This window comes from Arvicola amphibius, chromosome 9 (assembly GCF_903992535.2).
Source record: "Arvicola amphibius chromosome 9, mArvAmp1.2, whole genome shotgun sequence".
Lineage (NCBI taxonomy): Eukaryota > Metazoa > Chordata > Mammalia > Rodentia > Cricetidae > Arvicola > Arvicola amphibius.
In genome coordinates this window covers 119,933,143-119,947,603 of record NC_052055.2, presented here as the reverse complement: position 1 = coordinate 119,947,603, position 14,461 = coordinate 119,933,143, and the positions used below count along the sequence as shown (strand labels likewise).

Here is a 14,461-nt window from a genome sequence, read left to right as displayed (position 1 = left end):
ATTACATTGCCAGCAATAAGGGAATGCTTTTTACAGATCTCTACAGAGCTAGGACTATTGAATGATTTGCATGAATATTTGTATGAATATTTGCATGTATTGACCCAAGTATTAACTGTCTCAGCAACAAAACTAACAATAATTGTTGTTCAAAGTGTACAGCACACTCAAAAGTCTACAGGTAAGTGTAATCGTTAATTAAAAGAAAGAAACATTGCTTAAATAATTTATTCAGCTAATCCACCCTTTAGTAGAATGTCTCTGCTCTTGGTTGTGGCCTGTGTATAGTGATTCCCTTCCAAAGAGGGCACATTGGTATGGAAAGGGATGGGGAAGTCAATTTAAAATAGAGAATCCTCCTGTCTTAGTCAGTGTTCTGTTGCTGTGAAGAGACACCATGATCATGGCGACTCTTAAAGAAATCATTTAGTTGGGACTTGCTTACAGTTTCAGAGGTTTTATGTCCATTATTATCATGGCAAGGAATATGGCAGCATGCAGGCAGACATGGTGCTAGAGAAGCTGAGAGTTCCACCTCCATATCGAAGGGTGGTGGGAAGAGAGAAAGACTTTGGGCCTGGAATGGGGTTTTTGAAACTTAAAGGTCACTCCCAGTGGCATACTTCTTCTAACAAGGCCACACCTCCTAATCTTTTCAGATAGTGCCACTCCCTAGTGATCAAGTAGTTAGATGCCTGAGTCTTGTGGGGGGGGGGAGGGCTGTTTGTGGAGACTCATCCTGGTGTCATGGGCAGATGTCTGGGCTGGGGATCATGAGAGATAGGTCATCTGTGCATTATCATTCTCAGCTCCTGTTGCCTCTACTCTAGGCTTCTGGAGACATGGTCTGCATGGCCGTTGACAGAGCAGCCAACTCCATCTGAACTTCCTTGATCTTCATATAATTTAATTAGGATTTGCTTATAGTTTCAGAGATGTAGTTCATTACCATTATCGTGGGGAGCATAGAGAAATAGCTGAGAGTTCTACATCCAGATCTGTAGGTAGCAGGAAAAGCATTTCTGGGCTTGTCTTGGGCTTTTGAATCCTCAAAGTCCAAGGCCAGTGACGTACTTATTCCAACAAGGCCACACCTACTAATCCTTCTCAAGCAGTACCACTCTTTGATGAAAAATATGAACCCCTGGGGCCCAGTTAATTAATTAATTAGGTTTTTCAAGGCAGGGTTTCTCTGTAGCTTTGGAGCCTGTCCTGGAACTAGCTCCTTGTAGCCCAGGCTGGCCTTGGAACTCACAAAGATCCCTGCCTCTGCCTCCTGAGTGCTGGGATTAAAGGTGTGCACTACCACTGCCCAGCTACAACTAGGTTTTAAAGTAAAGTTTATTTCTTAAAAATTTCTGGGGTCTGGAGAGATAGGTCAGCAGTTGAGAGTACTGCTTGTTCTTTGAGAGGACCCGGGTTCAATTCTCAGTACTCATGTGGCAGCTCACAACTATCTGTAACTTCAGGATCCAACACCATCACACAGACATACATGCAGGCAAAACACCAGTGCATATAAAATAAAAACATATTATTTAAAAATTTCTTTTAAAGAGTGTCACACTGCTCTAATTGTTTGTTTATCTTCAGGTAGAAGTTTAAAAGATTTTTTAATAAAAGCAATTTAATATATTGTGCTTTGAACGAAATGGCTCCCATATGCTTGCTCATAGCTGAAATATTTGAATGCTTGGTTTGCAGTTGATAGAACTATGTGGGAACAATTAGTAGGTGTGGTGTTGTTGAAGGAGGTGTGTTGGTAAAGGTTGACTGTGAGGTTTCTCATTTTGAAATTACAAATGATTTCCTCTACCCTTCACATATGTTTATAAAGGAGTGGAAAGTACATAGGTGCTATCTGTGGGCCTTGTGCTTACCTTCTACTTAAGATGCCTTTCTTTTTATGTATCAGTAGAAAACATAAGCATAAGTAAATGAAAACATAAGCATCAAATCTATCTCGCACTGAACAAGACTTCAGAGTTTGCTCTGAGTCCACTTGAAAGTAACTTGGAGCATGCAGACACTTGAGAAACACAGAACTGCTTTTTGCCCTGTAGACCTTTGCAAAGAGATCTAAAAATGTCTCAAGGGCCCGCAAAGCCTTGGAATGGAAACTGTCTGACTTCATTTTTATTCATTTTGAAATAAATTGCACTGTCTTTGCCTCAAAGGATACTACCAACTTCCAAGTTACGATATATTCATAATCTTGTGTGAGAACCTGAAATGAATGCAAATCCATCTTAGAGAGTTTGTTTTCAGATCACATGCTTTCCATCTTTATGTCCCTATATGTCTATTTAGTTTGTGTTTTAAGTATCTTGTAGAAAAGAGCATTGTAAAGTATATTAGAATTTTATCTTTTAGAAACCTAATGGTCAATGGTTCAGACCTTTGGACTTCAGTGAATACCTTTTATTCTGTAAAATGACAGGGTTATTACTAGTCCCTTTTCAACTATTAATTCATTCTATGGGCATATGTACATTCCCTAAATTTACATAATGCTTATAGCTTAGCAAGAGGTCTGTTTTACTGGAAACTAGAAATATGCACGTTTCTGTGTGCTCCATGAATGCAGCAAGCTCCTAAAGGTCAGTTAATGAAAGTAAGTCAGTTTCTTTGTCCATAGGACTAAAATCTAACAGCATACAAAAAGAGTTTTGTGTCATGTCTTTTCTGTTAGGCTAAATATTGATGAACAAGTGAGTGTAGAGTTTAGTGACCACATGCTGCCTTCCTGTTTGCCTTCCCAGTGGTAATTGCTTTAGCTTTCTCTTTATTTGAGATGTAGAAAACTCACAAACTCACTGAAAGTTTTAGGGTTCAAGTTGAGCTTTGAATTGTTTAGGTTTAGTTGTGTTAGAAGTCTAACTCTATTAGACTCTCTTATTTCTCTTTGTATTTGAAATTATTGACATAATAAAGTAAAAAGTATTTCAGAGATGAAACTTGCTTATACATACAAATGGAACTAGATATGTTTGACTGGCTGGAGTATAATACACTTGAAAGTGAGAGTATCTGACCGAATGCATCACAGGTATGCATAGTACAGGTGATACACAGTGATCATCCAGTGACAGACAGCTCTATTCCCACTTTAGTGGGAAAGCTTGCAGTCCCTGATCACCAGACACAGGGTATTTGATCTAGCATGCTCTTTACCAGATAGGTATGTGGTTTGAGTAGTGAAAGTAGTATCAGCTGCAAACATTTTAGACGGAAGCCTCAGAAGTTCTGTACAATTTAATAAAAGCTTGAATCTAGAATACTCAGAAATTTGGTTTTCTCTTAAGAAAATATAGTGCTATGTAATTATATGCATAAAGTAGGCATAGTTCAACAATAAATACTTGTCTTGCTCTGTGAAAACATGGTAGGTGTCAAAATTACACCTGTAGAAGTGTATGGCTGTAACATGAAGGGCCGGCTTCTTGGGGTTCCTATCCTGCCCAGTTCCCCACAGCCGACAAGCCCCAAAGAAAACTACACAGAGGTCTCTATAAGTTATAAGCTGATTGGCCCATTAGCTCAGGCTTCTTTTTAGCTCTTATGACTTATATTAACCCATTATTCTGATCTATTTTAGCCACATGGCTCAGTACCTTTTCTAGCGGGGCATGTCACATCTTGCTTCTTCCAAGTCTGGACAAGATTGGGAGGAATCAGCTTACTCCTTCCCAGAATTCTCCTGTTCTCATTGCATCACCTCTACTTCCTGTCTGGTTTTCCCGCCTATACTTCCTGCCTGGCCAATCAGCGTTTATTTAAAACATGACTGACAGATTACAGACAATTCTCCCGCACCATATGGCTTTGTTTTAAATCATAGTATTAAGCTATAATCACAGCAGAGCATATATTCTTTTGAAATACAAGTGGAATTAATGATCACAAAGTGAATCTTTATCTTTCAAAAACAGAATCTTAGCACCCTTCTTTTCATGCTGTTTTCTCTGTCTCCAAGGGCTCCCATTAAACACTGTTTGTTACTAGAGGCTCTTAATAACCTGGGGTCATCTGTAGCCTGAGTCAGAATATTACTGTTTTTCTCTTGGACTCTACTATTGTTAAGTGGAAGCATCCTATTTTTATTAATTCTTTTATAGTTCATATCAGATTGGAAAATGGCCACGGTTATCATCCAACTTTCTGGATGTAAGTCCTCCTTCCCCACCTCTGTCTCCCAGTTGGTGCGTTTATACCTGACTTCCAGCTTTGTAGGTTTTGTAGAAGTCTGTTAGTGGAGTTTGGGGGTCTTGTGTTTTGTACATGTATTAATAGGAATGTTGAGTTTAGAGGGGGAGAAGAGGCCACTGCAAGGCTTCAAGTGAGTATCCTACTTCTTGTGTATATTCAGCTTTAAGTATCACAGTTGATTTCAGAAATCCTTAGTGTTTTGAATCGATTTCTTATAAGATGGGGTCTCTTTATGGTGGTTGTGTTCTAAGACACATTCACTATATGCTGCTTATATATACCTATGATCAACTTAGTATATTAGGTACAGCAAGAGATTAGCATTAGTAAAACAATAATTGCAGCAGTACTCTGAGGGCACTCTTACATTATTAGCTTCTATATATGTATACCAAACCCAACAATCTGTCTGATATCTAGGTTGTCCACAAAATGTATTAACAGTTAAGTGATGCCTGGATCCATTCCTCAGTATACATTGGATACTCCCATGGGTATCTAGATTTGATGGTGTTTGAGTTTCCTATTTAAAATGGCATGGTATTTGCTCACAGTTTGTATACTTGTATGCATTTTAAATCATCTGTTGATTACTTATGAAGCTTAATACCTTTGAATGTTATGTAAGTAGTTACTGTATTATATTGTTAAGGAGTAGTAACAAAAAATTGTATAGACTTAGTTACAGATACTACATTTTAAAATAAGATTGTGGGGTGTGCGCACATCATAAGCAGGTGTTGTATCTCCTAGAGTTAGCTCTATAGGTAGTTTTGAAGCACTCCATGTGGGTGATGGAATGAAAGGTTCTCTGGAAGAACAGTTTGTACTTTTAACTACTGAACCAAGTTTCCAGCCCCAGACACTACAGTATAGTGTAATGTTTTACTCTTTACTCTTTGAGCTCCCAGATAAATCACACACGGAGGCTTATTCTTATTTATGAATGCCTGGCCTTGGCTTGTTTCTTGCCAGCTTTTCTTAACTTAAATTACCCCGTCTGTCTTTGGCCTTGGGGCTTTTTACTTTTTATCTTCCTCTGTTTCTGTATACCTTTTCTTTCATTCAGTACAATGTAAGCTATGTGGGTTGCTGGCTGGGTGACTGGCCCCTTGATGGAGGACTCTCATTGGTTAATAAATTGCCTTGGCTTTTTGGTAGGGCAGGATTTAGATAGGTGGAGTAAACAGAACAGAATGCTGGGAAGGAGGGAAGTTAGTCAATCACCATGCCTCTCCTCTCTGAGACAGATGCCATCGAGCCATCTGCCAGGTCATACATGCTGAATCTTTCCTGGTAAGCCACCACTTCATGGTGCTACACAGATTATTAAATATGGATTAAGCAAGATGTGAGAATTAGCTAATAAGAGGCTAGAGCTAATGGGCCAGGCAGTGTTTAATGGAATACAATTTGTGTGTTGTTATTTCGGGGCATAAGCTAGCCAGGTGGCCGGGAGCCGGGCGGAATGAAAAGCAAGTCGCAGCTCCCTCTACAGCCCCTGATGTCCTCCTCCATCTCTCTCATCCCCAAATCCTTTATCACCCAGATTTTCCCTCATATTTATCCTCTCTGCCTGTCAGGCTCACCTATTCTTTCTCCTGCTTTGCTATCGGCTGTTCAGCTCTTTATTAGACCATCAGGTGTTTTAGACAGACATGGTAATGCAACTTCACAGAGTTAAAAAATTACAACATATAAAAGTAACACACCTTAAAATAATATTCCCCAACACTACAGCTTTAAAAATATTTGTATCCTTTGGGTGAATGTCTGAATGTATTGGCATGGAGGAAGGAAAGCAAGCTCTATACTTCATGATAGTATGATGGTGTGTGACAGAGTTTAAAACTCAGGAACTGTTTGTTTTTTTAATTTTCCTCTTAATAGTTTTGTGCTGTAATTGAATATGGGTAACTGAAATCCTAACAGATAAAACTGAGGACAAAGGGACCAGCTGTACATACTGGGAGGAGTCTGGTTTCTAACACACGGCTTACAGCATGTTACCTGCCTTGGAGATGAGCAGTGTTTCTCCTTTGTGGAGTTTTTGCTTCCCACCTACTTTCTGTTGTGTATCTGTTGGAGCCGTGTAAGTTACAGCAGTGACTTGATGATGCTCCCATAACCCCATTGTGAAGGCAGCAGCTTGGTCTTTTGGTCAGAGTTGGGACGCAGAAGTGGGACAGCATAACAAGTGTTCATACAAATTAAACTGAAGAGTACTGTAGTAACTACAGTTGTTTTCATGTGCACTTCTCACCCTATACTCCAAAAAATGCAAATAAAGTATAAGTTAATAACTGCCAAATTTAAAAGTTTAGCCTAAAACATTGTTGCAGAATGGAAAGGATATGAGAAATGAATTCACAGGTAGTTCACAACCTCTTGTGTTTAATCATTTAAAGATAAAACATTTGCTTTTTCCTAACCTGCTGAATAACAGATCATGGCTTTTTAAAGAGATTGACATTTCTTTTGAGGATCTTCTCTGAGAAGTTACCCAGGTCTTACTTAAAACCTTAATAGACAGCTTCCAGCGTGATACTCAGCCTCTGAAAGCTCGATTGCTTGGAATCCTTTATATGAGGAAGATCAACAATAGAGTATGCTGAGCAGATTGGCTCAGAATTTCTTTAGTGCCATTCCAAAGCCCAGGAGCCCCAATTGGGATGGTTTTATTTTGAGCTGTATTGTGAATGTATAGTATATATCTACTCTCACTATGTAGACCCATCTAAACATGTTTTGAAAGGTGGAACTTCAGTCTCAAAGATTGACTCTACTAGCTTTCTTTATTAAAAGATGTAAGACATTGACAGATGGTTTCTAGGGATAATTCTTTGCAATCAAATCTTAATTTCTTTATAGTGGCAGCATATAAAAATGACTGTAGGCATTCATTATTGCATTGCCAATAATAACTAATAGTTGCTTGCCAGAAATACACTGTAATAGCACCTGACTTTCCCAGAGCAGATCATGGCATATTAGGAGGAATGACTCTCAAGCCATTAAGCCATAAGAATCCATCGTCCTCTTTGTCAAATCTTAGCTAAGTCATTTGTGTCTTTGAGACGTAACCTATTTCTGTAATGATATGTCTGAACCATAGGATTCTCATGTGAAATAAAATATAAGTTGTGGGGCATGAAAGATGACTCAGTGGTTAAGAGCGCTGGCTGCTCTTCCAGAGGTCCTGCGGTCAATTCTCACCAACCACTTGGTGGTTCACAACTATCTGTAATGAGACCTGGTCCCCTCTTCTGGCCTGCAGGCATATATGCAGACAGAACAGTATATATAATAAATTTTTTTTAAAAAATTGCATATTAAAACTGAAAATACATAAGAATTTCTTAACCATAAGACTACTATAAATTACTTTTATGATTGGGGAAGGGGGAAAACTCCAGTGGAGACAGTTTCTACACTTGAGATTTAGAATTAATGAAGCTGGGCAGTGTTAGAAAACCAGACAGTTGCATCTTCAGTACTGCAGCCTATGAATCTTGAGTTCTGCTTGTACCATATTGTACCATATAACCTGTAGTGGTTCTCATTTGACCTTATCACTCAAAATTACCCATGTGCTTTTTGCCTTCCTTCTCTTAAAACTTCTCTTAAAAAAGGATTGGGAGCTGGGTGTGGAGCCACATAGCTCCAGTCTCAGCACTCAGAGCAGTTCCAGGACAGCCAAGGCTTTATAGAGAAGCCCTGTCTCAAGAAACAAACAGACAAACAAACAAGGAAGGGAAGAGAAGGAAAATAAAGTATTAAAACTAGTCTTGCACATTTACAAAATATATGTTTTGGATAAAAAGCATGTAAAACCATATGTATTGTAGTACATTCTAGAGTTTATTTCCTTGTTTATTTAAGGTCTCACTATGTAGCCTTGCTGACCTAGACCTCACAGAGATTCACCTGCCTCTGCTTCCTGAGTGCTGGATTATAGACGTGCGCCTGCATATCTGGCACACTGTATATTTTAACAGGTTAAATATAAGTTCTGTTAAATCTACTCTACTGTGGCACTTCTCTGGGGCTAAGTATTTCTTATGGCTGTGCACTGGAGTTGTATATTGAATCCATTAAGAACTTTTTTTTAAAGCTTGATTATAAATAAATCACTTTTGTGTGCATTTCAGCATATACGGTAAAATTTTTTACTATAAAAAGCAAGAAAATGTTGACAGAAGCTGTCTTTCTCAAAACATCATTGAAATGTGTGGGTCTTTGTCATTTGCCAGAAGATGCATGGCATTCTGTACATACAGCACAGCATAAGAATCTGTATACAGTAAATCAAATAATCACTTTTTAAAAAATTCCTTTAAAGTTATTATAGTTACTACATTCTTCATAGGTAATAAACTGTGACTTGCCAAAAGATGAGTTTTATTATAGTTAGGATTTTTTAAAAAATTTGATTAGCTTTCAAGAACATTAAAAAGTAGGACTCATATAGCTCTTAAGCACATATCAGGAAGAATAGATTATTTGAATATTGTTATAATCTGTTAAACTGAATGTACAGTTTAAAGGGTATGTGCACATGTATAGATATTAGGCAGTTTTATTAAGCCTATAATTTTTGTTCTTAGAAGGCCTTCAGAAATGCTATTATGAAATCAGAGGTTGCTGAGTCAGAGAAGTCTCCTCAGAATGTGCTGCATGAGCTCAGTGAAGGCAGCCCAGCAGCTGGAGCAGCTGCCCCGCATGGTGTATCCCGAGATGGATAGTGAGGATTCATAGTGATCATCCTTTCACTTTGATGTCCTGAAGGGAGAGCTTTATCATGGGTCGTCATGCCCCAGAGAAAGATGACCATCTTCTGTGTGCACACAGCCCATACACAGCAAACACAAGCTCCAGTAAGACATGAGTTTAGTGGACTTGAGATAGTGTTTAATAGCAGAGGATGTGAGTTAAGCTGACCAGCTGTTGTGTCTGTTTTTCTGTTGCAGTAGAATGTGGGCCGGTGAGAAGTTTCACACCAGTTTTATTTTACACTAAATAATTTTCATTTACATAAAAATACACACACACACACACTCTTAAAACTTGTGAAATTTGCCTGATTAAAAAGCTGTCCTTTCTGAATAAATATAAAATTGACTTTCTTTTAGAGCTCTGCTGTTCTCAGTGCTTTCGTCCTTATTCAGGGTCATTAATGCACCCAGGTAAAGCAGTTTCTCAGTGTTGTGATGTGAATCATGTGGGCTGCTAAACTCTTACATGTTTCTCCACAGCACACAGAACTGCAAGACAAAAAACGGCTGAGGTTGTGACTGATGGTTTGTGCTCTGAAGGGTTGCTCAGAGAGGAGGGAGGAAGAAACTGGATTCCATGACATCCAAGGTTAGAGTGAAAGACCTTAATGGGTTATAGCCTGTGTTTCTCTTTGTTTTGTACCTTGGAGCCAGTTCTCAGTAAATTAAGCCACACCTGGGGATTAGGAGGATTTCAAAGGCCAGTGTGGTCTTCATCAATTATGTAGACTTTCCTACTAGTCCTAGTAAGTATACATTTCTCAGAGAAGGCAGATGTGTGAAATAATTTCAGTTTGGGGCATCCCAGCCTTTGTATAGCATTAAGTAGTTAAAAAAAAAAAAAAAACTTTAAGAGAGGTGGTAGAGAGGCCAGCGAACACTTTTTGACTTTGAGTTTGTTTAGTTGGACATTCAAAAGGAAACTCTCCAGTATAGACTTACAGTATATAACAAACATAGCATGTGTAAAAATGTAGACTGCACTCACTATGAAAAGATGATAGTGTCCTTATTCTTCCTTTTAACTTTACTTAGTTACATAAGTTATCTAGTCTTTGGCTCAGGATTTAGAAATCGACAATGAAATGATCATAATTAAAGTCAGCAATAATGTTCTAGTGTAAAATAAAAAATTTTGAAGTGTCAGCCTTGTTAGCTTTAAGTTAATTCTGGCTAATGGTAAGATTATTGATAAAATTAATACTAGTCTCAACAGCTAGAGGGAAAGGTAGAAAACTTGGAACAAATGACCAAGAAAACAATTTCTGCCATTTCAGCAGAGACATTTTTTTCAAAGAGATGGGTGGTGTCCATCCATTGACTTGTTAAAAGTGTCGTTCTCTTGATGCTGTAAAATGGATAGCTTGAATTCTGGAATAGTATCTAGGACCTTGCTACTGAATGTTCTGTGCAGGTGGTATCTGCAGAAGAATCAAGTGGTATGTTGGAAACAGAGAGTCTTAAGTGCTACCCCTGACTGGCTAAATCGAAGTTTGCTTTCCTGCCACACTCAGGTAATTCCTGTGTCTTTCAGGTTTGATATAGAGGGTTAGGAACCTTTTGGAAAGAGGGACTTCAATTATATGCAATTAGAAAGTGTTCCTAAACTAGAGTTATTGGAGGAAGCAGAGTATCTAAAATGGCAATTAAGACCAACCTAAAGATGCAGTATGAGAGAGACCTTGAGACCTACATTATTGAGAATGTCATCAATGTGCTGTTACTTTACCAGTTAGACAAACTGGTAAATCTATACGGCTTAGAAAAAGTGTATTTTTTTGTACTAAGTTTTATATTTAAGAAAACCCAGGTAAATTTTTACACACAGGAACATTTCTTAAAAGCAGGAAAGCCATCTCATCTTTTGTTAAAATTGTTGTTAGTTTGCCAGAGAGAATATTGAGCAGATCTGCACTCCACTGTTCCTCAGTTTTTGGAAACTTAAATAAGCATTTGAGGGGCGGGCAAAGTCTTGGGCTTCCTGTGGACTTCAAAAGTACTTAGACTCTGTGCTCAAGTGGATGGCACAGATTTGGAGTTGTTAGGTATATGTATTACATGATTTGTAAAAACCTTGATGGAATTTCTACTGATAGGAATTTAAATATATAATTATTGTATCCAGGGTTCAGAGGTTTTAGTCTTTTGATAATTAATTAAGAAGCCTGGTGATACTTGCCTACAGGCATAGTGTTCACAGACCCAAAGTTCACAGACTTTGACTTCTACAGGAGAATTGGTTTCCTTGGACACTTGTGCTGTCATCAGTAGCAAGGGTCTGTCTGAGCTGCTTCTGTGGAGGTCCTGAGGGAAGAAATCTTCGTTGGATTCCTTCTTGTGACTTTAGAATTTTGAGCCCTGTAAATTTTAATTCTAATGAATAGCTAGTTAAAATTTAAAGAAACAAAATTCTAATCTCTTTCACTTTGAGTGTGTAGTCTCTGTTGCCAGGCACCGTTGTACAAAAGGGGAGAAAAAAATGCCAAGTTTAGGTGACATTTTAACAAGGGGATAAATGCTTTCGGCCTCATTTCCCACTGACATCTGATTTCTTTTTCCTCTCTCAGCAGCAAGTAACGTCCAAACGCTGCTGGATGTTGAGTTATAAAAGAACCACTATTTACCTCCCACCCTCCAACCACAGTGTAAATATCTGAAAATACTTATAACAGGAGATACAAAATGATCTTCTAAATTTCTCTCATGCATCTGTTAGACTGTAAGAGCTTGCCAAAAATGCATTTCTGAACTCTTGCCGGATCCTGCCATAGCCCGGCACGTGTTACCATCATTCAGATTTAGTTTTGGAAATAAATGTGGTTAGTTTCCTTTGTGTGGGCTTTCCTAGAGAATCCCAGGGCCAGATTAGGTCTCCTGCAGTCAGTGTTTGGTGCTAGGACTTTTTTGCTTGGGTCTGGATATTATCATGATAGTGTTCCCTTCCCTGAAACGTGAAGTTTATGCCTTACTTCTTGGTGTTCCTGGTGAAATAAGACAATTGTAAGGGGCAGTGATGGGGAGTGAGAATTTCAATTTTCGTTTCTGACAGATGACGAGGATAAGGATGAGTCTACCCTTGAATGTCAACATGTCTCGTGCTGGACTTATCTGGGACTCTGCTTGTACTACATGACAGCATTCCAGATTCAGGGTGTGCTTCCAGCTGTTGTCTGCAGCCCCTTGGTGTTTTATACCTGTGTTGGTCTGCACTGTACTTATGAGATTTTAAAAAGTCCTACCTTCTCTCTGTTAGGCTGTTAATTTATCTAAACACTGTATTCAGAATGTAGAAGATAAATATGACCCGAGTGCCTAACTGCTAGGTCACATTAAGATAGAAGTTCCACATTATGGCCTCTGGCCTTCAGTAGACAGATTTGGGCAGGACTTACTTCCTTTGGACATGTCAGATAATTCCTAAGTCTGAAAAGCAGTTGGTTTGTTTTAGAAATTGCATGACTGGGGGAAAAATCTGCATATTGGTTTTATTGGAGTTAAGCATAAAAGTAAATTTCCCTCGTGGTGCATGTGAAGCCCTCGGAATGCTCTCTGCTGCGGTGCACTAGCATCCCTCCAGCTGTTATTCTCACTTAGGGAGAAAATTAGCCTCTTAGATGGTGGGCTGAGTTCCCCAAGCTCAGCCCCTAGCCAGTCCGGGTGGCGTAGAAAGTGGAAGACAGTGTGCCTACAATTTCTCTGTTTTAGAAATTGGTCATTTTCCCTTACAAATTCTTAGGTGTGTTTTATGTGTTGGGGGAGTGGTTGTTTGTTCCCACTGGCAGATGTTGGGATTCAATAAACCCCCACAGCTTTGAGGATGTATGTATTCTCCTTTAACAGATTTTTGTGTTATGAGGCGACAATAGACTGAAGCATAACTTCATGACTTAAACGGCAATGACCATGAACTCTACAGCATGGACGGGCTCACTGTGAGCCTTGTCAGTTTGGTTGCTCACCTTCCTGGACATAGGGGGAGCTGGGAGGACCTTGGACTTAACATAGTGAAGGGAACCCTGATGGCTCTTTGTCTTGGAGAGGGGTGGAGAGGGGGTATGGGTGGAAGGGAGGGGAGGGAAGGGGGAGGAAGAGGGAAGGAGATGGAAATCTTTAATAAAAAAAAAATGAGGAAAAAAAAAAAACCTTGAAGTTCCCACCCGCATGCTTTACATATCGAACAGTTTCTGTCCAGAACCTAGAATTGGACCTAGACCTTACTGCTGTCCTCAGATAAACTGCAGTCTAACAACAGAGTTCCCTTTGCTCCTGGATTGGGAGTTACCAGTGTGTTGGGTATGACTAAAGTAAGATTTGTCTGTTTTATACTTCTTTAGATTCATAAATAAATTTATAGATTTAAAAAGATAAATTACCCATGTGCATTGTGTGTATATATTATATGTAAGAATCACATGGCTTTGAACTTGACTCTGTGTCTTTAAAACGTAATTGCACATTGGAATTCTAAGACAAGTCATCTATGGAAGTCTGTAAAGTCAGCGTTAGGTCAGAAACCTGTTCTGATTTTTATTTTTTACCTGATAACCTTGGACATGCCAATTCTGTGCACTAATATTTTTCACCTATTAAAAAAAGGAAAGTGGCCAACATGGTTGTCTGAGGTATCTTAATATTGTGTGGAATGTCATGTTGAATGGTGGTTTCATAGATCAGGAAGATTTTTGACTAATACTTCAGTAGATGATTGAAGAAGTAACACTGAAGAAAATCAGTCAGTGGGCCGGGCGGTGGTGGCGCATGCCTTTAATTCCACACTCGGGAGACAGAGGCAGGCGGATCTCTGTGAGTTCGAGGCCAGCCTGGTCTACAAGAGCTAGTTCCAGGACAGGCTCCAAAGCTACAGAGAAACCTGTCTTGAAAAACCGGAAAAAAAAGAAAGAAAAGAAAATCAGGTGGATAAGGAAAACCAACAATAATGTTAATAATAGTTTCTGTTAAGGAAATTAGATATTTGTGACCACCAGCCCCAGGATTCTTTTACAAAAGAACTTTGTAAAACAAAAGATGTTTTACAAAGAACTTTGTTGAGAGATAATTCACATTCCCTAAAATTAATTCACTTAGTGTTTTTGGTGATTCCTGTCACCCCCACCATCACCATCTCAGCTTAGAACATTTACACTTTCCACCTTGGGTACCCAGAGAGTATGTACACTGTATTGTGTGAATCAGTCAGTGTGTACCCCTGCCACATTCTTATTCAGTAACTTAGGACCCTTTAAAGATAATTAATGACTGAAAGGAATGACTGTAATGGCGGAAATATGAGTGTCATGTGAAGAGGGTAGAGAAATGGAACTTTGGTGTTTCCCATGCTGTGCTGCTGAGTAACTAGGGCAGAGCCTGGGGAGGAGGGTGACTGGAGTCCCGATTTGTGATCAGGACTCAGTGTTGGGGGCACTTGAGCTTGTTTCTGAGGTTTGATTGATAGGCCATGAGGGCACGGGGTGTGGAAA

The 14,461-nt window shown here is 39.1% G+C and overlaps 1 protein-coding gene across 3 annotated transcripts in view; it reads left to right on the top strand.

Moving 5' to 3' along the window:
* Nucleotides 1-14,461, top strand: part of Zfand3 (zinc finger AN1-type containing 3) — a 203,823-nt gene that overhangs the window by 90,641 nt on the left and 98,721 nt on the right. Inside the window, exon 1 of one of the 3 annotated variants that reach the window (XM_038341747.2) lies at nt 9,470-9,573. The exons of the other annotated variants lie outside the window; for them this stretch is intronic. Coding sequence (XP_038197675.1) covers nt 9,507-9,573 — 67 coding nt within the window. The 5' untranslated portion in view covers nt 9,470-9,506. Of the gene's footprint in view, nt 1-9,469; nt 9,574-14,461 lie in introns of those variants that run through there. 3 annotated transcript variants of the gene reach the window in all.